This window comes from Channa argus, chromosome 23 (assembly GCF_033026475.1).
Source record: "Channa argus isolate prfri chromosome 23, Channa argus male v1.0, whole genome shotgun sequence".
Classification (NCBI taxonomy): domain Eukaryota; kingdom Metazoa; phylum Chordata; class Actinopteri; order Anabantiformes; family Channidae; genus Channa; species Channa argus.
The window spans coordinates 4435831-4456781 of NC_090219.1; the positions used below are offsets into that span (position 1 = coordinate 4435831).

Consider the following 20951-nt stretch of genomic DNA (forward strand, 5'->3'; position numbering starts at 1 on the left):
GAGCAGAGACCACAATATTAAATATGGAGGAAAAAAACACAAGCAGGTCTCTAGAAAAAAAAATTCAAATACAAAATACCACACGCAGCTGATTAACATCACACTTCATTTCTCAGAAACATGATAATGTGTCTCATAAAATTAACGGAGGTTGATGAGAACCAGATATACAGCATGGAGAGGCATACACTTCAAACAATAACAAGTTGCACCATTTCCTGTCTTCCTCCATCTACTTTTTTCCCTTCACTGTGCTTGGTGCAGATGTGGCTGCTTCAAAGGGACACCACCTCTACCTTGCTCACCTTGCAGTTTCTGTGCAGTTACTGCAAGTACACACACAGGTTTTACTGGTTTCATTCAGTGGTATGGTCTTACTCATCAACTACTAAATAACATTAGCAAAAATGCCATGTTGTCTCTGTTAGGTTTTTTAAGTTAATTTGGGACTTTGACATAAAAAGATTAAAAACCATCTATTTTCTACCAAGAAGTCTTCCCTCCACTGCTGTATTTCCTCAATTTTTCAAAGTGAAAAACAAACACACAAATTCAAAATTTCTTCCAAAACAGCTGAGAAATGCTTTCAAATGCTGCATTTACAGTCACACAGTTTTATTAAAGCATAAAAAAGACATTTGCCTTCATCAGGCTGAGGCTTATTAATTCTTGCAGAAGCATCTGTTACTTTCTTACCACAGTACATGTACAAGCAAAACATTAACAAATGGCAACGGATCCTACATGAGTTGACACTGAAATAATTTTTTAGATGATCACCCTAAGCCCAAAAGCTATGATTAAGAACCTCAAATGACCTTGGGACCAAATTCAATTTACATTATTCTTAATTGTTTACCCAGTTTTGAACAGGACAGAAAAGTGTATTATGATTTCTACGCCTTTTCAACATCTGTTTTCAAGATGCCAGGTGCTCCATTTTGGGATCTGTCTCTGATCTGTGGCGTTCTGGAAATATCCTTCCCCTCAGTAACTCTGTCCTCATCTCCTCAGACTGCAGCTCCTGCTCTGTTACCTGCAGAACAGGATTAAACATAAGTAAATGCCACTGAGAGACACTCAACGCTAATATTTCTTCCCTTAGTTATAGAATTATTAGCTATTTTAAGAACGAATTTAATACAATGCAGCAAGCTGGAAAACGTTTATGCAACTGTAATTTCATATTTTTCGCTCCTGATTTGAGTATTTTTACTCTCTATAACATAGGTCTATGACTTTTAGTTATTATGAAACTAAACTGTATGAGTCGAATTACAATAAATGACTAAATCTTGACTGAGAATATCACCAGTGGAAAAAACTTTTTTGAAGATGGCACAGATAATGTTCTACTTTAAAACCAATGATAACAATTGATTGAGTGGCAAAGATTTGGAGAGAGAAGTTTTTTACATTTAGAAATCTTTACGATTTAGAAAAGTTGTTAACTATTGTGTCTCACCGAAACAGGGATGTACCCCAGGATCTGCAGATGGCGAATCTTGACCGCCAAGGGCCCACGTGGATTGGACGTACCGTAGCAAAAACTAGACTGTGGTGGGCAAATAACTGCAATTCTACAACATCAAAACAGGGTTTGTCAGCACTAAAAAGGTCAAAATTTGAATTAAAAGGTACAGTTATGATAGGACGAAAGTGGAAGTTTGATTAGAATAACACTGAAAGACAAAAACCTGAAACCTGACAATTAGAGAAAGCGGATTATGGCTTAAGTTTCTGTTAAAAAATGATGGGATTGAATCACTGGCTGAACTGGCTGACAGGCTGAACTTTAGATCTGTACTCAGTAGTGTGATTCCATTTTTATGATTTTATATGTTACTGTACTCTTTGTAATGTTTAAATGTTTAATGACAGAATAACCCTTTGGGTGACTGCATAAATAAAATGCTCACACAGATTCAATTGAAATCTGTTTAGATAAAGCACTGGATGGGTAATTAAAAAAAAACAACCCCCCCCCCCGAAAAAAAGAACAATTAACACAAATCCAGAAAAAACTGATTAAGAGTGACAACAGAGGAAAAGAAATTAAACTGAAAGCTGTAATCTAAAATGACACCAAGAAGATTTCTCTGCAAAAAAATAACAGATTTGCACAATGCATACTAAATCTATTTTAAATCTTGTTACCAAACTAGGTATTTAATACACAACAGTAGGACAGAACTTGAATGAATAACTAAATATATGATATATTAAATGTTACGTATTTGAGGAGTTGGATACATTTCCTTTCACAGAAAAATTGTGATTTTAAAAGAATTTATTAACAAACACGCTGTTCATTAAACACGGATCAAATTTGTAATGAATTCTTTAATCCTAAATATCTAAATAATTTTATAATGAGATTTAAACAACGAAATAACTGTAGTCACTTTGGTGGTAAATAGAAGTTACAAACAGTCCTGCTGTTCGAGCACTATATAACACCCTATTTAACAGTCTCAGCTTGAATCAAGACATGCTGAACGAGTCAGATATTTCATGTACATGAAATAGTTTGCGTCAGTGTCCAACATGCCTGTTAAAAAACCCTAAACATCCTCTCCAACTTCTTCATAATTTTACAGAACGTGAAATAAGCATTTTAAATCAAAATACTGCAGTGGACACCAAATCTGGTAATGTTCCAAATAAATGCTGATGCCTTACCTTTGACTGCTCTCTGCTGGTGACAGATTGTCTCCTGTGCAGCTACTCGCTTCAGTTACAGAGGTTCGGTTTGGCACAGGCTTGGTTATGACAGCATCTGAGAAAACACACACAAACAGAGCTGCTTGTTCACACTAGTTTACAGACTAGTCAAAAATTGTCTGGAGAAACTTCTCTGAAGCAAATATAGTTTAAGATGCAAGAGCAAAATGCAGACACAATATACAGATTGTTTTGCCAATCTTCACTTTTTTCATAATGACTCACAACTAGTTCAGCAAATATACAGAAAGACATTATAAGATAAAATGAATAAATAAACCCGAGATAAAGTCTAACTGTATGACAAATAAGCTCCTTACCTATGACATAGAAGTTCTCTACTACCACCATCTCTTGTGTCACAGTGTCTGCCTGGTCCCCCAACATACTCTGCAAGCCTAATGAGAGCTGAGGGTTGACTGACGGAATGCTGGGGTTAGGGTCTCCCAGGACAGATGGGGGGATAGTCAGGTGCTGAGTGAGAGGAGGACAGTCAAGACGGAGGCACAAGTCCACTGTCTTAAACATTCTTTCCTGGTTTTGGTGAAAATTTGATGCTGAGAGGAAACAAAAATGCAGACATGGATTATAAGAAATAACTGTGAAGATAACTGTGTGTGTGTGTGTGGATGTGTGTTCATTGCCTTACGTGTACTGTTGAAATGCTCCAGTGTACTACTCTGCAGCAGTTTCTCTAGTAGTGCAGAGGGGAAGTGGCCAAGTAGACACAGACAGTAAACAGACTTTAACAGCTCAAACCCAGACATCTTGGGCAGGTAGGAGCTCAGAGCCTGGCTGAGACTGTCCAAGAACCTGGAGCGACAAGATTAAATACAACAAAGGTATTAAAACAAAAGTCACGTAAAAAGTCAGTAAATCAGGATTTAATGTTCAGTTTGGTGTTTGGCGTTAGCAACTCTCTGTGTGCATTGCTTTAATGTGACCTACTTTTGTCTATGGTGCTGCAGATCATAGTTAAGAGAAGAGTACACCTTCAAGACACAGAGGAGGTCTTTGAGTGTCAAGGCATCTGGGTTGGCGATCATCTTTTCAGCAAAGCCCTCCATTAAGGCCGCAGGACAGAAGGCGAGGTTCTCAAACACAGACAGTAAAAGGAGCAACTAAAGTAGAAAAAAAGAATTAGAATATATTGAAATATAGTGGTTTTAGAAAAGAATCACTTACCCGTGGATTTTTTTCATTTTGCTTTTTTACAAAACTGATCATGATCAATTTATTTAGGCTTTTTTTTTTGGAAAACCCAAAAAAACAGTATAGAGTTAAATCAGCTCTCTACAAAATCATCAAAATTAATCAAAACTATAAAGTTGAAAATAAACATAAAAGATTCACCCCCTTTAAAGTAACTCACCCAAAACATCACTTGTGCACTCAATTGGTTTCCAAAGTCACACAATTTATGCACTTAAGTCTTGCACAACTTTCCATCAATCTGACAGCAACTGAATGTGTAAGATTAATGTATAGTTTGATTTCCATGTTAGTTTCAACATGGCACAAGAGGAAATGGCATGCAGTCCCAATAATGGCTTGGCATCAGTGTTATTACCCTATACTAAAAGAAAAACACAAAAGTACTGTTTTTTAAAATGTGTTCTTTGACTAAATTTAAATAAATAACAGAGGATAATGTAAAACTAAAGTGAAAATAGGTCAGACCACACAGTCTGCTTGTTTCCAACCAGTTTATAGCATGTCTGGCATAAAAATTAAAGGTAAAACTCCGACTAATCATAAAGTTAAAGGGTACTCATGTTGTTGGTGGTAAGAGATAAAGAGAGAGAAACGGCACCAAGGTAAAACATCTATATCCAGAAGCTACAGATCAGATTACCAATTAATAACAAATGGAGAGTATAGAGACTGTATGCCAACCAGATTACAGTCAAAGATACACTCTGAAATTCAAAACTCTGGTTGCTGTGTACATTAATTTATTATGCTGAAATTGCAACTTAGATCATCAATATCTAATTGACATTTTTCATTAATGCAGAACAACTGACCATATTGTTAATGCATAAAGTATCCTGTAGCAAACAGTTTGAATATTCAATCACTGGCAGATGTTTAATGACTAGAAATTTTCTTGTATCCATTAACTGACTTCCTCTTTTAATAATCTTTTCATGGAGTTGAGTGGAGTGTTCATTTGTCATCATGGTGTAGATGTTTAGGCTGGATACAGATTTAGCATTGGATATAGGTGTATTTCTACTACAATGCATCTCAGGTGATCTCTATTAAACTAAATGCATGACTTTGAAACCAATTGGCTATACCAGTGATGATTTAGGTGACTTACTTTAAAGGTGGGGGGGGGGAAGCTTTATGCAATCACCCATTTTCAGTTTTTACCTATTTTAACTTTAAGTTCATATACCTGTTTGTTCGTCCATATGTCTTGGGTTGAGGCAATGTAGTCTGAAATGGCAATAAGCATGTCTAAGTTTCTGTAGCGCAGCTCTTTACATGACCGCAGCACTGTATACAGTCTGTTGAAGGGGACTCCATGGAGGTTTTCTGGAAGAGAGGAGAGCCCATTAAAAAGATATTAAAATACAAACCCAGAGTCTTCCAAAAGTCTATATATTTAATTTAAATCATAAGTACAGAGATAACCATTTTCTGGAAAATATTTTACCTGTCATCTTCGTACTGCAGACATCCAGGAGGGGTTTGGAATAGAAGCCCATTGTGGCCATAGTGCAGATCATATATTGGGTATTGGGGAGACTAAACTGGTCTGTCATTGATAAAGCCTTTCTCTGGAGTAAAAGGAGAACAAATGTCCAGGTATAGGTAAATTTGTTCACACAATTACAAAGATTCTAAACTTTATAATACGAGTATGTTTATATTAAGCAAAATCAATCAAGGCTGATCTAAAACTATTAAAAGCAGATAGATTATCAGACAGATCAGAAGCAATGGCAAGAGAAGCCAGAATGCTCGAGCAGCAAAAGGATGTCGACACAACACCTACAAGAGTCATAAACCTAAATAATCACATTGAGCTGGATATGGATATGAAATATGGTAAAAAACAAACAAACAAACAAACAAACAAAAAAAACCCAAGACTGACCTCTAGTTTCCGTTTGAGGTCCAGCGGTGCATCTTTTCCTAAAAGACGCATCATGGTCTGCAAAGCTATTACAGTCTTGATCCCAGGAAGTCGCGCCTCAACGACCAGCCTAGAACAGAGTCCCGATTAAGACTTAAGAATGAGGGACACTAATTTATAATTTGTTTGGTGATATATAGATATACCTCTAAGGCTATTTTCTGCACCAACTCTAACATTCTGATGCTCATATTATTGCCTGAGCCATATGCATCATTTAAGAATCTGTACCTCATGCCATGCTTAAGTGCACCAATGTTGGGGCTGCTCTCCATGTGTTCCAGACAGGATGCCAAGATGGAAAGGCTCTTCTCATCAAAGTCATTCAGTTTTTCCTGTTACAGTACAAAAACATATGTACATAAACATAAAGACAAAAGCATCACTAGTATGAAAACATCCTTGCTCTCTGGCTGACTTTGACTGTTTTACCTGGCAGGTTCGGAGGAAAGTATTAACCACTCTGGTTTCTTGAGGTACACCCAGCTTGACCATGCTCAGGAGAGAGTAAGCCACATGATGGCTGTGCATCTCCCATGCACTTTTCATGGCCTTTTGCAGTAGTCTGTCAAATGCAGGATGCTCAAACATGAGCTGCAGCTCATAGTGCCGCTGTTCATCTGACATCTTTTTAGTGGTGGACCACATGCGGTTCAGACAGTTGCTGATCTGTCCAGCAGAGGGTGCGTATTGGCAGGTGAGGTCTAACACATCTGATGGGGAGGTACAGTTTTGTAAGTGGTCAAGGAAAGGTGATCTCCTCTGTCTCTGCTCAGAGGTAGTCTCAGCCGACTGGATCTCAGCGGGCATTGAAGCTTCCTCTGGCGAGGAGGAGAGATGCTTTTTCTCCTCCAGTTCATCACTGTGAATCTTGCTTGGGGAATAAAATCTTACTGGACTGAAAGAACTCCTAGTCAGTCCTGTCTGGATTTTCTTTGTGCAACAAACGTGGGTTAACTGTTGAAAAGCCAGAGATGTGTCTTTGATGGATGCTGTCTTCAGGACACTATGCTGACGCCACAGAAACCTGCGGTTGCAAAAGCGGAGGGCCCACCTCATGACCTCCTCTGTTACCCAAATTGACATCGTCTAATGATTTAGGGGACACTAATCACAAAAGATACGGAAGTGAGGCACTGGGTCGTTCTATAATCTAATTTCAGCACTGTCTCTATTTGGAAGAGGTGACTACCAACTACAGCCAAAGTTGTCTGCAACTTGAGTAAATGGAAGGATGAATAATAGCAAATTTAACTGAACTAGCGTTAAGTACATAATAATTTTACTGCTTGCTATTTACAGACTGTAAATTGTAGACATATTTACTACACCTTCTGTATTACAAATTACTATAACGAAACTATCAACAAGGTCAACAGACTGCCTCCTAGCTAGCTTACATTAGCTAAGATTAATTACGTGATGCCGCCTACCGTATTAGTCTAACCGACAAAAGATAAAAAAAATAAAAATAAACTAAAGTAGCGCAGTGCAATTGCTGGATCATGTAACTATTGACAAAAAAAGTCCTTTAGCGCGAAGCATGGAGCAAGATCAGTAAAATGTTGACTAGTCCAATCCATGCTAGCGCTCACACACGATGGTTAAAGCTATGTGCGCTACCATCTTCGGTCCCCTTGTCAATTTAGCACACTATGTCCGTTCAAAACTGAAATAGAAGAGCCATAATTGATATTACTTTTATTGTAAATATAACAAAATGTATATGTATATAAGCATAATTGTTTTAAAATTTGTTTTAAAGTAGACTATGATCTTTTTAATAGCCTATCTAGATTATTTGTCCAGCATATCGAGATTATTTGTTTGTCATGTTTCCTACACGGACCCAAATAAGTGCAACATCCCTTGTCTCCTAGCAACCAACGCTAGCCGGATACAATGGCAAAATTTGTACTTGCTGGTAAAGTTGGATTTTTTGTTTTCATCTTTTCGTTTTTATTTGTATATACAATCGCTTTTCTGATTTGTACAACTTCAATTTCTACAGGGAAAACTGACTGTCCTTATTATGCTAAAGTGGAACTATTAGCAGATACTTTGCAGCAGTCTCTTCCAAATTTCAAGACACGCAAGATCTCAATCGCTCCAGATGAATGGCAGGTAACGGTATAATTACTTATTTGAAATGGCGTTAGATATTTTTTGCAATTCAATTTCTGCTTTTGTCACCTAACATCTTTTTCTCTCTTAGGAATGGCTGGAGGCCACTTGCAAAAAAAATGGATGGAAACACGAGAAGTCCCCTTTGGTTTGGAGGGAACTAGTTGAGGACGGAGGCAAAGGGATGTTGTTAGGGGGCTTCAGTGACTTCCTAGAGCATTGTCAGGTAGGGACAGATTAAGTTTAATATCACTTTAACACACAAACTCCCAAACCTGCTATTTTCTCTGATCTATGTTTGAAGGACTACTACAACATCACATCCCAAATGCCTACAGAATTGATGCTGAGTGTTTCAGCAGAGAATCTGGAGAACAAGATGAATTTTAACAGAGAGGAACAGCACCGTATCAGCCTCATTAAAGCCCTTCACATATGGATCAGCAGGTGCTTGTGTTTTTTTTTTTTGTCTTAAAAACTCTAAACCAGGATTCATTTTGTCCCCCTTGAAAAACTTCAAGTACATGTTTTTTACATACTTTTCCAGTGCCCTCAACCCAACATGCCAATTTCTGATAACCAGTCTCCTATGTGCTGAGATGTTCCCTCATGCTACTGCAATCAGCCTCCACCTACTGGACCTGGAGGGGGATGAGGAAGGATTGCAGGGGCTTAAGATGGAAACAGAGGACCTGGCACTCCCTCTACTCCACCAAGTTTAGCATGATTTCTCTAAAGATATATATATATATATATATATATATATATATATATATATATATATATATATATATATATATATATATATATATATATATATATATATATATATATATACCGTCATAAATGTATAATATAATAAATACACTTCACTGTATATAATCTTCGTGCATATTGTATGTATTCACAGGTGACCATTCACACAGATCTGGAGCAAGCTTTCCTAGAAGCAGATATCATCATCCTGCTGGATGAAATGTGGTCTGCTGACAATGATGAGGAGAATGAGAGTGAGGTAGAAAAGAAGAAGAAAGTCAAGGAAATCTCAGAGCGGTACCAAGAGTATGGGCAACTGATTAATGCAAGAGCCAACAAGGAAGTGAAAGTGATTGTGACCGGTGATTCATTTGCCAACTTGAGGTGCTCACTTCTTGTGGAAAAGGCCTGCTTCATTGACAGCTGCCAGTTTGTCACCATGGCAACACAGCTGGAGAATGAAGCCAGGGCCATACTTGCAAATAAGCTTAGAGTGAACGCATCAGGTATGTGCTGTTATTTGACCAAACCTTTACATTACATTTAGCGCCTATACTCACTAATGCAAAATTGAAAATATCACTCCTCTTGTCTTCTCTAGATATTAAAGATGTCATTGTCTGGGGGAACATAAGTGGTAGTTTCTACATTGACCTGCAGAGGGCGAAGGTGTTCAACTATAATGGGGCCATTAAAGGACCATCATTCTTTTCCCAATCGGTTCTACAAATTTTTCATGACAAGTTTGTTAAAATACAATTTTTTTTATAAATCAAATAATATACAATAGTGCTTCAAAGGTATTAGTATTTCCTAGTCTGCTTGAAACATTACATTGATGGTTTTATCTGACTTATCTGCTTTGATGCCTTCAATTTACTTAGTCCATCTAAGTTGCACTATAGCAGGCTAAACAGACATAATATTTTAAGGTGTAGGGCAGGTCTAACATCAAATCAAGTCTGTATTTTGCTGTGAGTTCCCTCTTTGCCATTGTTTATTGCAATATATCTGACTGTTCTGATGAAAAACATCCTGTGTGGGGATATGTCAGCAAGCCAACAATCTCCATCTCCCTTCCAGGAAATGGCTGGAAACAGATTTTCAAGACTTGGTACGCTGTCAGCATGCAGCTGTTGCTGCAAAGACCTGCCGAGCAGCTGTCATGTCTACTGCCAATGGGATCCTCACCATCCTAAAGACCTGGAATGGCAACTGTAGTCCAGATGAAGTTTTCTCTCTGGGTGTACTTTGTCCAGGTTGAGACACAGCCAAACACAGTGACAAAATATTGCCAGACACTGTTGTTAGAAGCAGTAGTATGTGCAATCAAAATTGAACTAAGAAACATTTTGAAATAGACAAACATGTCCAAATATTATCTGACTCTGACTGATCAAGCAAAAGTTGAAAGGCAATTATCTTTGACTACTTGCAGGCTACTACAATCTCCCAGACAGTGTCATACTCTCAGTTCCAGTAACCTTTGCAGATGGTAAATGGTCTGTGGTATTCGATGTGAGTGTGGGAGACATGCTTAAGGAGAGACTTCAGCTTTCTGCTAGAGAACTAAGGCAGGTATGTCAAGATATAAATCAACAAGAGATACAGCTAAACTATGCACTTAAAAGTATGGTTTTCTCCAAAAAAGTACTAATGAAGTTGATTTTCTTTCCCAGGAAAAAGAACTTGGATCATAAAAGGACATGATTGTTAAATGCAACAGCTAGTAGACTAAAAACATAGGTTAATGGTATTGTAAAATAATACAGAAGTAATTCACATAAATGTCAGTGCCACATCTTATTTTACTTTCAGTTTGTTCTTTTATTCTCTTACTTTCACAGGTGTAATTGCAGTTTTACTTTAATGGTTAAATGACAGATCTTTTCCGCTTAGTGAAGCTCGTTCATTGTATTTTTAGATGTAAAAGATCAAACTGAGTGCTTTATGGAAAAAGGAGAAAATAGAAAATATATTACTTTTTAAAAATTGTACAGTTCATTGTCATTTTTATATAGTCCAAGAAGCTGTATATTAAACAAAAACACACTATTATGAGCTGGAGGACAGACTTCGGTTTTCTCCTACTAAACTTAGGCAGGTATGTCAAGTTACAAATCCACAACAGCTGTAGCTACAATACATCCCCTAATATTATTCCAGCATAATAAACAGCCTGTTAATACGGTGGAAATAGCTTACCACACATTTCCATTTATAGCTGGGTAGTTTATCAAAAATGAGGACACATTAAAACTTTTATTCCCCTTATTAGTGATTAAATATCAAACAAACTGAATTTTATAGGCTCTTTTATCCTGAAACATTCAAACGAACTTTTCCCCCCTTACAAATTGTGCAGTACGTTGTCATTTGACAAGGAGAACATGAGTGCTGTTTTTACATGCAGAATATACACATTGCTTTTTTTTTTTTTTCTTTAAACAATTCTACACTATACATGGGGATGGTTTGACTGGAAAACTGAAAGGTTGGTACAATTGCAGTACAGTACAACAGGTCAGGAAATGGACACATACTTTGCAATGTTATTTTCAATTTGTACAACCCACTGCTGAGATCTAAATGCTGTTTTTTTTACCAAAAAAATAAAAAATAAAAATTAACCCAAACAAAAAAAAAAAAAAAAAAAAAGGGGGGGGGGGGGGGCTTCCAACAGTTTACCATAGTGTAACATTTTTGTCCTAGCAACATTTTCACAAAAATCCACCACAACAGAGTAATTTAAATATGTCTTTTGAAAAACTGGAGGGGGGAGGGGGATCTGCCTGGGTAAAAATTGTTCCTCACATATTGATCATGGTAAATACATGCTTGATTAAGTGCATGCATGGAGTTTTAATGGCAAAGAAAATGTTAATTAGTAGATGTACATATTCCATTGATGACTATACATGTACAAACAGTTGGGTACGGATAAGCCTAACTCACAAGAAGCCTGTGTGTCAAAGTTGTAGATCAAGAACAAATTTAATTTCCTACATTCATGTGTAACTGAAGTCTCTTCACAAACGTCAAACTAAAAAAGGACGCATCAATCACAGAGAGGAAGTTCAGCAGCACGTCTTTTATCTTGCAACATCAAAGTCACTTGTGTGTACAGGTGAAGATCTACTACTTGTTAACATCCAACAATGTCAGGAGATTAAATTTCCAATTCCAGGCAACAAGTGAAAGACCACTGTATGACTGAATGCTTTTGTCAACATTGTACCCTTGGAGACCCTAGAGCTAAGAATTAAGCAAAGGTAAAGCACTATCGTTTTGCTACCAACTCTGGGAATATGCAACTAATTTTTGAACCTGCATGTCCATGGTGTCGTCATTAAAATGCTTTACGATCATTACGGGCAACTAACGGGATAAAATTTACCGTGAACTTACTCTCAGCTCAAAATTAGAGTTTCACTGACAATTAAATTAAATAATTTATAGTATATTTTAGTAGTTACATAATCCAACACTTCAACTCTTCATTACTAGTTAAACAGATCTGGTAATGTGAGGCTATGAAAGCAGAATTCACAAGTAATTTCAACCATCTGCCACACAACTGCCAGCCAACAGTATCAAATGCCAAACTCTTTGATAAATGTTTTGTATATAGAAGTATGTATGGGTATAATGCAGTTCTAACATAGAAATAAAAACAAAACAGTTGGAGGTGGGGACAGGGGGAGGTGACAGAGAAGCTATGATTGTGATTTATTAGAAGAGGGAGGTGTGTCTGGAGCTCCTCCCACCTCCTCTCTGTCAGAGCTGAGGTCCTCCCCCTCATCCAACTGCTCCAGTTCACTTTGGTCCAGTAGCTCAAAGTCCTCTTCTTCAGTTGGAACTAGTGTGTCATCAGGCATCTCCTCGCCAGCACCACTTTCTGTTGTAATCGCCTCATCCAGGTCCTCATCACGCTCCAGCACCCTTATTGTAGTAACTGTAGTGTTAGCAGTGGTGTCAGTGGGTTGGGCAGGGGTTTCCAAAGCGCCCGGTGGAGTTTCAGTGGGAAGGAACTCAGCCAGGGTGGGCTCCTCGCTGGCTTCGCTGGAGCGCAACAAGGCAGACAGAGTGTTCTGCACTACGGTGGAGATGGCTGTACTTACTATCTCCTCGCTCAAGGCCTCCAAGGACCGCTGTGCACCGTGGGCTACTTCTTTCCCTTCTCCACATTGTCTCCCTGCTTCTTCCCCTGTACCCGGCATAGGCAACCTCCCTTCTTCACTTCCTGGTGATTGTCCATGCCCGTTGAAGTGAGTGTTCACAAAGTGGAGGGGTGAGGCTAGATGCTGGATGAGAAGACTGGCCGGACTTAATGGTTCAGCCTCTGATTGAACAATAGCCTGGGCTCCATCTACTTGGCCTGTACCTCGCAGAGGAAACTGGAGCAGGTTGTGCTCGGTGGATGGGAACTCCTCGATTGAGGGGAACTCGGGAAGATCCCGCAAGTAGGACTCTTCTGGGTCACTGTGTAAACTCTGCTGGTCTAGATCTGTATAGAGAGAAAACAAACAAATCTTTCTCAAGTGATTCAAGCACCTTAATCAACTGTAAATAAAGTAGACACTTGAGTGGAAAATTGGTTTAAAAAAAATAAAATTACAGAATTAAAAAAAACAAAAAAGGTTAGCAAAAAAGTATAAAAGACATTAAAACAAAAATAAGGTAAGTGAGTAATATTTACCTTCAGAGACATCAGTGAGTTGAGGTGTGGTGGCTCTGGACACTGAGAAGCCTCCACTTTCCAAGATAGATGCCTCCTCGTCCGACAGTTCTGAATCGGTGATGGCCATTGCCAGAGCTGTAGTTTTGACATCCACCTGAGCAATGAGGAAAAAAAAATAAAAATATATAAAAACACACCACAGGTCTACCATCATCTTTTTCATTATGAGGGTAAATATTAAAAAGTAGTTTTGTTAATATCTAACATAACATTATCAGAAAGAACTACAAACATCATGTGGATGCCCTAAGGGAATGTAGCAGTAACTTAAGTGTCTAGCACAGCACCCAATTAAACAAACACATACGTGTGCGTGCACAAACATCCCACAACTTTCGTAGAAGCTAAGACTGCTCCCCGTGCTACAGTCATACTTCTTGTGGTCTTATGACTCCTATATACACGCACTCTAACAAGTCTATGTGGCAGCGCATGTACAGAATCTCAGGCGTGTGTCCATACCGTTGGGGCAAAACATGACAGCTCCTCTTCACTCTCACTTTCTGTTTCGGCTCTTGGCTCATCACCCTCCTCCACCTCCTTCTTCACCTCTGTTAAAACACACAGGCAGATTTGTTTATGTCACCCTGCTGAAAACATTTTAACACTCTTTGTGGGATTTAGGATGAAATGTAACCAAAGGAACATCTAATGACACTTGACAGTCCATGTTATTTCATTTACAATATTATGTAGTTCGAAAATCTATTATTGTTTTTGGGTTTTTAGAAGTTTGAAAGGTGATCAAAATCAATTTGAAACTCTAGTTGCCAGTGTATCAATTCCTCCTTGAGGATCCTTAAACTCTATAATTTTTTGCAGACTAACAAATAAGTGTGCACAAATCACACAGGCCTAAATCTATAACTTGAAGGTGTCATGGTGGCACTCACTTCTCTTGTCGTGCTTGCGATGCTCGGTATCTCCCTTCATGCTGTAGTCCAGTTTCATCAGGATTGGCTCCAAACCATTGTACATCTTCTGAATGAGTTCATGGTACACCACAAGTGGCCACAAAAGCACACTCAGGACTGAAAAAGAGCGCAGACAAAAATGTTTTGCAATTTTAAATAAACAGTCCTTAGTCTTCATAAGTGTCAAAACAAAGTGTTGCAAACGCAGGGTGTGGGCTATGGCAAAATTAGAATGTAGCTATGTAATCTATTAATTAGATTGAGTAAATGAGAAGAAGTACACACATTGATCCATCTTATAAATACAAGTATCCACTGCTGGACAATGTTGTAAGAAAATAACTGGTCCATTTTAACATATCCTTTTTACTATTGCAAGCACAAACCAACATAATTTCAAGATTAGCAATTATGGCAATTTATTTAGGTAAGTAGGCACCGAAAGACTTACGTATAATATAGGAAATCATGATTCCTGGTACATAATGCCCAACCACAGCAAGTACAAAACAGCCACTGCACATCATTGCACAGAACTGGGAAACAAAATAAACAAGAAATGAAGCATCAACACTTTCATGCTGTAAGGGTTACAGGAGGAAGAAGTGAAAAGTGCCATATCTGCAGGTATGTTATACTAAACAGGACTGTTTCTTTCAGTAAGTTTATCACTATACACTTTGATATTCAGTACTCAGCTGTATCTGCAATCAGTGGCCTGCACAAGGCTGACTGCACGCAAATAGAGAATCTTTCAGGCTTCCATTATAAATCTACATTTAGGTCTGTACTTTAAGTATTTTAAGTCAAAGTACTGTACCTTGCCATGGTTTTGTCTTTTGTATTGCAGCATCTCCTGCAGGTACAGACAGCAGGTCAAGTAGCTCTCAGCCAGGTGGTGGCTGAGCTCAGGAATACTGAGCAGATGCTGCTCCATGATTATTGTTTCACTGTATGAAAACAATACACACGCAAAGAAACACATAAGAGGGTGACAAAATCAGAACTCTTAAAGAACAAAATCCTGTATTTAAAGTGCTTAAACCTGTAGATAAATTATTGTTTGTGTAATGACAGTTGTGGGAAGAAGACTTATACAGATGAGCACAAACAACTACACAGTTAACTGGAAATTAGCTATAATTATGTGGTTGTTACATGTAAGTAAAATGCTAAAATATAAAAATGTAAAATGTAGAGTTGAATTTTTATATCTACTCTTTTAAACTCCTTCAAAAATGGATTAGACAAAACTTTCGCACCTTTGTACAGTGTGAGACTCTCCATGTTGAACTGCAAGAGTGAAAACACACAATTAGAAATCAAGTTGAAAAATCAGCAGGAATTTATTAAGATTACCATAGAGCCTCGAGTGGTGAATAGGTGTTTTTTACTAAATGTTGTAGGATTTGTGCAGGACCTAACCATAGTATAATTTATCACATCCTATGTGTTCTTCTGTGTGTATAACATAATATTTGCTTTATAATTGGAAGAAAACTGTGCTCAACGAACAAAAGTGACTTTATTAGGCTCAACGACAGCAAACATCTTATTGAGCAGTAAATGACAAAGCCTCGCGATCAGAGTGAAATTACAATACATATAATTACCAGTAATAATAGGCAACTTGGGCTTCCATCTCTCCAGCAGCACAAGTCCCAGCAGGGAAACGCTCAGCAGAAACAGAGGCCGCAGGGAGGTGGAGGATAGAAGCCTGTGATGACATAAAGATGAACACAACAACAATTGGCTTATGTTCAACTCACACATAAACAAATATAAACCTACGTATAATGTCAGGAAGTTCACTCTAAATCAGACTTAATAATGCATCAATGTAGCACCTCTGTTATTTTGACCTCATGGAATAAGAAGCAGATCTGTCACTGACAGCTGATTAACGAGGCCTGGGCAACTCAGCATGACATGAGTGTTTGTTTGGATTAAGCCAACAAAATGTAACATGTGTAACAACTTAAAATAACTGTTGTTATGTGTGGTGTCAGCCAACGGAAGCAATTCCTGACAGTGTTTAATGCATGACGCCAAACTGCCCGTGGTGAAAATTAAATTCAAACTGACCGCAAGCTACGTTAGCATTGGGCTATAGACATGGGATTAGCTAACTTATCTTGACATCCCCACTGTCGCTAATTTCCTCGCCGACGTTAGTCAGCCAGCTAACGATGCACTATGATGCAGCCATTTCGAACTGTTGACAGGTGTTAAACGTGGTTATACACAAGAAGCTCGACGGATACCAGAATAACGTGTTGAGTGTCAAAGCGCCAGAGATGCTGTACAGCGGCCTCTCCCAGACCAGGAGCCTCTGCACCCACAGCAGCAGGGGCTCATACTGCGATAGCCAACCCTGAAGACGCTCCCCCAGGCGAATGAGCTCTGGGTTTCCGTCCCCGCAAGTCTGCTCCGATGTCCCGGCAGGGAACAGAGACTCCAAACCAACCGAAGAGGAAGTCACCGAGGGGCGTCTTCTGGCCTCCTCTTCGTTCGCCATGTTTTCCCCCACTTTATGTTGTTTTGGAGAGCACGGGGTATATGGAAAGATCAGCGTCAAGCCTAAAAACAAAGCTTCCGGTTGTGACCTTCAAAATAAAAGAAATAGTCGCTGTCGCAACAAGATTAGTTTATTTTTTCATGCAACAACAAAAATCTATCAATATTTAACACGAATGTAAAAATATACATAGCGATATATACAACTCCATATAATTCGATAATAAAGAGAAAAGTTTAGATAGTTTAAGATAGTTACATCCAGAATTGCAATTATTAAACAGATGAACACATAGTACCAAATCATGATTAGATATTTAACTCATTAATGAAAAAACTCGTTTGGAAACGATACAAATCCATATATGACAACAATCTAACACAGTGAAAAATGTGAAAAATAGGATGTTTTGAAAAAAGAAAAATACATTTAGTTTGCATGTGCATGTACTCAATAATTAAACCACCACGTTACCAAACATGATTTTTTTCAAAGTTTACAAACTCAAAAACAAAACACCTATATATTTAACGCTAACTTCATATTTCTTACAATAGCCAGAAATCAATATTAAATAAGCTTATTTTACTTTATATGCAAAATCATTTTCCGGCAGTATTCTAGATAATTTCTGTCAACTTGATGGAGAAAAGACACAGATGGGCGGACAGATCACAAGGCCCGTCACGAATGGAAAAAAAAAAGATCACGTGTTTCCTTGTTTACTGTCTGAAGAAGCCTGAGTTAAAAAGCCTAAGTCTACCACCGTGTGGTTAGAGAAGTTGCTGTCTTTTAATAGCCAGCCCCAAAATGTTCATTGGTTTAATATTAGTTTATTTTGTAAACCATTTTATATAAGAACAACTGCCGTTTCAGCCATATCCCACACACTATATTTCTACAGGAAATGTTAAATACGGTATACAGTATTGAGTAAACATTATATTGATCGATTTGATCAAAAGCACAGACTGTGTTGTCAAGATCTAATGAGAAAGCAGCAGAGTGTTATCTTTTGAACTGAGGAGCACATGAGCTTCTGGGTGCTGGTTACCAGATGGGCTTTGATGAGGTGAAAAGGAGGCTCCGGAGCCTACCTGTCTGGGTATGCAGCCACGATTTAAGCCTACCCAGGCGTTAAAGGAGGGAAGTGGACCACTTGGTCCCTGATGCTAGGACAAGAGAGCATCAATACCTGCAGGGGATAAAACCATGGCCTGCAGGAGGTCAGACAGAGAGATGATGCCTTTCACCACGTCAGCCCTGTCCACCAGGACCAGCCGATGGACCTGACATATGTAGGAAAGTCACATGAAAATAAAAATCCTGTTTTTCTCTGAATTTGATTCATATGAAATCCTTGGTCTTTAGAGAGAATAATTACCTCAGCTTTGACTATACGGTCTATGATAGTTTCCAGTGTTTCATGAGGATAACACTTGATTACTCCCTCAACAAAACATCTCCGCCTGCGAAGGGCCTCCTGCATAGTCATGTCCAGATTGTGATAGGTCTTTTGGGCTGCTAGGTTCTACAATGGAGCAAGTATATATATTAAATTGCAGGCCGTAGTAGGGTGCACATTACACCAAAATAGCATAGGACATTAGATTTCTCTATAATACTTACAATCACATCAAATCTTGAATAGAGTGCAACCACTTTGCCTGAAAAAAACATATTGTTGGAACCTGTGAAAGCCATAAATAACAACAAATGCAGCTCTATAATTAAAAACGAAAAAAGAAAATCTTGTGAACATAATACCTTGTTCGTCCACCACTGGCAGTGCAGAAACTCGTCTTTCCACAAATATAGAGAGGGCATCGTAGAGCGATGCTGTTTGCTGAACAGTGGCAATGTTCCTAAAAGTTCCTATCCCAAGCTCCTGAATCTGCTTCCCAATGAATGTAGGCTTGGGAACATTTTTGCCCTGAAAACACCCAAACGTCACAGTATAGAGGATCACTCTATAATTCTGTTTCTTGTCATGGCAAGATTATGACAAACACAAACATCAAGCCTGAAAGAAAAACCACTGATTCAAAGCTTGCTCACAAATATATGGAGGAACTTGAGGATTCTTTTGTGGGTGAGAATGTGCAGGACATTTCCAGACTCTGGATCGATGATTGGCAGCCTGTGGATCTTATGTTTGAGTAAGGAATAGATGGCATCAAAGAGGCTAACAGGAAAAACCAGAAGAGATAACAGGGATTTCTTGGTTGGAAGGGTAGGCAGTTAACTGGGATGTAAACACAAAAATGTGTCATCTGAGTTTGTGCACACTTACCTGGCATCTGGAGAAATACTAATGAGGAATTGATTGGAGTACTTTAAGTACACATCTAAAGAGAAGGAGTGACAAAGGTGTGATGTAGATGTAAAGAGATGTGTGCACAGAGATCACACCACTGATCAGTGTTGGTTATTTACTTTGAAAGGAATCACCTCTCCATGTCTCAATCTTGTGGCTCTCCAGCTCATACATCTGAACCTTTAAAAGGAAAATACAGTGTCAACTTGTGAGTCAACAGGTCAGCGCAAATATTGCAACCTTTCTCAAATATTCTAACTGCAGGGTATTCATGCTCACCATAGGGGACTTGTAATAGCAATGGAGGATGTTGATGAAATCTGTTATAGTCAGCATACCTGACAAAAAATCATTTATTATAATAATTCAGAGTGACCAAAACGTAACTATGACTGTGCCAGAAATCTACTCTTACCCACAAATCTTTGCAACTTGCTATCCCATAGAGGTGCAGCCCTCAAGCCATTTGCCACCAGTGCAAAAAAGGCCTTTTTCACCTTTAGAAGCACAAAATTCACTGTCAAACGTCTGATTTAATATGAGATAAATATAGATGTATGAACTATGTATTTTTGAATGTTGTTGTTGAATATACACAGTCTTACTTGTAGTCTGGTATCAAATATGACCAGTTTACAGCTGATTGGAATGGCATCATAGCAGCAATGGTTCTTCATGAAATTCATGTAGGCTGTGGCATCCGCCTCTGGAAGGAGTCACATACACTGTCCATACATTGTATGTGTGCACAGAATTCTACATATACAAAGTTCCAAATATGTATGCATGTTACTGATTGAAATTGTACCTTGTTTTTGCAATTTCTGCTTTTTGGGGAATGTCATCTACAACACAGCAAACATTTTCTACATTACAATCTCAAAACTTTTTGAAAACCACATTTTTATTTCCCTGGGTCCAAAAGTAGTTTAAATAAGTTTACAAACCCCCTTTCCCCCCTAGGTATATGTATCCCAAAGTCACATGTCACCTGTGAGTGAGGCTCCATAATTCAGTTGCGTCCATGAAAAAGTTGTTTTCAAAGTAGCAAGCTGTTGGTGAGTCCGCTCAGTTCTTTACCCTTTCCTACAAAGCAGATGGGTCTATATTAGGAGCTCTGCAGTGGTGTCAGGCCAGGGGCTCAGGGGAGGGGTACAGAAATTGGCACAGGCTCAGGGGGAAGGACACTTCAAGTTTTTGCCAAAATCAGACGCCTACTTCCTGTCTCTGTAAAGGACACCCATCATCACTTTGCCTGTTTGGTTGTTTAAAAGACTGCACTGGCTTTCAAGCCAAGTTTCTCTTAGAGCACTTCACTGCCATCTAAGATCAAATGAATGTGCCTCTATTTATGGGCTGTGAAATTAGAGCACGACTTCTGCCACATATTTTGTGGTTCAAAAGTTTAAAGATGGCTAATGGAGATGTGTTTGAAATTGTTAATACCCTTTCACCAAAAATACAAGGAACACCCAATTTTCGGAAAGAGGCAACAGTAATACATAAACAAAACAGCTAGAAATAAAATTCAGAACATGTTTTTTAAATCAATTTTTAAAATAACATTTTAAATAAAATTATAAAAAAAGCTTAATCAAAGCTTATACATAAAAACCATTACACCCACTGTAAAAAGTGAAAGAAAAGGCACAATTGTCTGCTCTATGTAAAGTAAATGTCAAGGTTGCACTTAGTAAAGGTCTTAGGGG

At 38.3% G+C, this 20951-nt stretch overlaps 4 protein-coding genes across 7 annotated transcripts; 1 reads left to right on the forward strand and 3 right to left on the reverse strand.

Moving 5' to 3' along the window:
* Window positions 1–551: 551 nt before the first annotated feature.
* On the reverse strand, window positions 552–7462 carry fastkd2 (FAST kinase domains 2). 2 transcript variants are annotated; one of them, XM_067493921.1, is made up of 11 exons: window positions 6305–7462; window positions 6104–6207; window positions 5834–5942; window positions 5390–5513; window positions 5129–5268; window positions 3673–3845; window positions 3374–3537; window positions 3045–3281; window positions 2683–2779; window positions 1466–1580; window positions 552–1036 (listed from the first exon to the last, which is right to left on the reverse strand). In XM_067493921.1, the coding sequence occupies exons 1-11, from the start codon at window positions 6956–6958 to the stop codon at window positions 920–922; spliced, it is 2034 nt and encodes a 677-aa protein (XP_067350022.1). In that variant the 5' UTR covers window positions 6959–7462; the 3' UTR covers window positions 552–919. The 2 variants fall into 2 exon arrangements, with proteins under 2 accessions (XP_067350022.1, XP_067350023.1); XM_067493922.1 differs by lacking the exon at window positions 1466–1580.
* A 121-nt stretch (window positions 7463–7583) lies between these two features.
* mdh1b (malate dehydrogenase 1B, NAD (soluble)) lies at window positions 7584–10709 on the forward strand. 2 transcript variants are annotated; one of them, XM_067493925.1, is made up of 10 exons: window positions 7584–7796; window positions 7884–7996; window positions 8088–8222; window positions 8301–8443; window positions 8544–8712; window positions 8907–9258; window positions 9354–9495; window positions 9836–10011; window positions 10191–10330; window positions 10432–10709. In XM_067493925.1, the coding sequence occupies exons 1-10, from the start codon at window positions 7775–7777 to the stop codon at window positions 10450–10452; spliced, it is 1413 nt and encodes a 470-aa protein (XP_067350026.1). In that variant the 5' UTR covers window positions 7584–7774; the 3' UTR covers window positions 10453–10709. The 2 variants fall into 2 exon arrangements, with proteins under 2 accessions (XP_067350026.1, XP_067350025.1); XM_067493924.1 differs by having other exon boundaries at window positions 10191–10709.
* Window positions 10710–11152: 443 nt separating this feature from the next.
* retreg2 (reticulophagy regulator family member 2) lies at window positions 11153–16989 on the reverse strand. Its single transcript, XM_067493923.1, has 9 exons — window positions 16672–16989; window positions 16021–16124; window positions 15670–15700; window positions 15228–15357; window positions 14859–14943; window positions 14387–14524; window positions 13956–14044; window positions 13452–13587; window positions 11153–13259 (listed from the first exon to the last, which is right to left on the reverse strand). The coding sequence occupies exons 1-9, from the start codon at window positions 16923–16925 to the stop codon at window positions 12469–12471; spliced, it is 1758 nt and encodes a 585-aa protein (XP_067350024.1). The 5' UTR covers window positions 16926–16989; the 3' UTR covers window positions 11153–12468.
* Window positions 16990–17046: 57 nt separating this feature from the next.
* prkag3a (protein kinase, AMP-activated, gamma 3a non-catalytic subunit) lies at window positions 17047–20916 on the reverse strand. 2 transcript variants are annotated; one of them, XM_067493928.1, is made up of 12 exons: window positions 20234–20916; window positions 20051–20087; window positions 19848–19948; window positions 19658–19739; window positions 19522–19580; window positions 19377–19422; window positions 19219–19273; window positions 18984–19110; window positions 18693–18858; window positions 18555–18592; window positions 18310–18456; window positions 17047–18214 (listed from the first exon to the last, which is right to left on the reverse strand). In XM_067493928.1, the coding sequence occupies exons 1-12, from the start codon at window positions 20249–20251 to the stop codon at window positions 18098–18100; spliced, it is 993 nt and encodes a 330-aa protein (XP_067350029.1). In that variant the 5' UTR covers window positions 20252–20916; the 3' UTR covers window positions 17047–18097. The 2 variants fall into 2 exon arrangements, with proteins under 2 accessions (XP_067350029.1, XP_067350028.1); XM_067493927.1 differs by having other exon boundaries at window positions 19362–19422.
* Between the last annotated feature and the right edge of the window lie 35 nt (window positions 20917–20951).

What these genes read in the sequence shown, in the direction of transcription:
- fastkd2 (XM_067493921.1), bottom strand. Translation starts at nt 6,958, where the DNA reads ATGTCAATTTGGGTAACAGAGGAGGTCATGAGGTGGGCCCTCCGCTTT. An exon ending in CTGCAGTACGAAGATGACAG is followed by an intron (nt 5,269 to 5,389) that starts GTAAAATATTTT and finishes CCTCTCTTCCAG; the next exon opens with AAAACCTCCATGGAGTCCCC. An exon ending in CTGCAGCACCATAGACAAAA is followed by an intron (nt 3,538 to 3,672) that starts GTAGGTCACATT and finishes TTGTCGCTCCAG; the next exon opens with GTTCTTGGACAGTCTCAGCC.
- mdh1b (XM_067493924.1), top strand. Translation starts at nt 7,775, where the DNA reads ATGGCAAAATTTGTACTTGCTG. An exon ending in TCGCTCCAGATGAATGGCAG is followed by an intron (nt 7,997 to 8,087) that starts GTAACGGTATAA and finishes TTTCTCTCTTAG; the next exon opens with GAATGGCTGGAGGCCACTTG. An exon ending in TCTGGGTGTACTTTGTCCAG is followed by an intron (nt 10,012 to 10,190) that starts GTTGAGACACAG and finishes GACTACTTGCAG; the next exon opens with GCTACTACAATCTCCCAGAC.
- retreg2 (XM_067493923.1), bottom strand. Translation starts at nt 16,925, where the DNA reads ATGGCGAACGAAGAGGAGGCCAGAAGACGCCCCTCGGTGACTTCCTCT. An exon ending in CAAGTTGCCTATTATTACTG is followed by an intron (nt 15,701 to 16,020) that starts GTAATTATATGT and finishes TCACTCTTGCAG; the next exon opens with TTCAACATGGAGAGTCTCAC. An exon ending in CATGATTTCCTATATTATAC is followed by an intron (nt 14,525 to 14,858) that starts GTAAGTCTTTCG and finishes GCTCTTTTTCAG; the next exon opens with TCCTGAGTGTGCTTTTGTGG.
- prkag3a (XM_067493927.1), bottom strand. An exon ending in TCAAGTTCCTCCATATATTT is followed by an intron (nt 18,859 to 18,983) that starts GTGAGCAAGCTT and finishes GGGTGTTTTCAG; the next exon opens with GGCAAAAATGTTCCCAAGCC. An exon ending in ATTCAAGATTTGATGTGATT is followed by an intron (nt 18,457 to 18,554) that starts GTAAGTATTATA and finishes GCTCCATTGTAG; the next exon opens with AACCTAGCAGCCCAAAAGAC.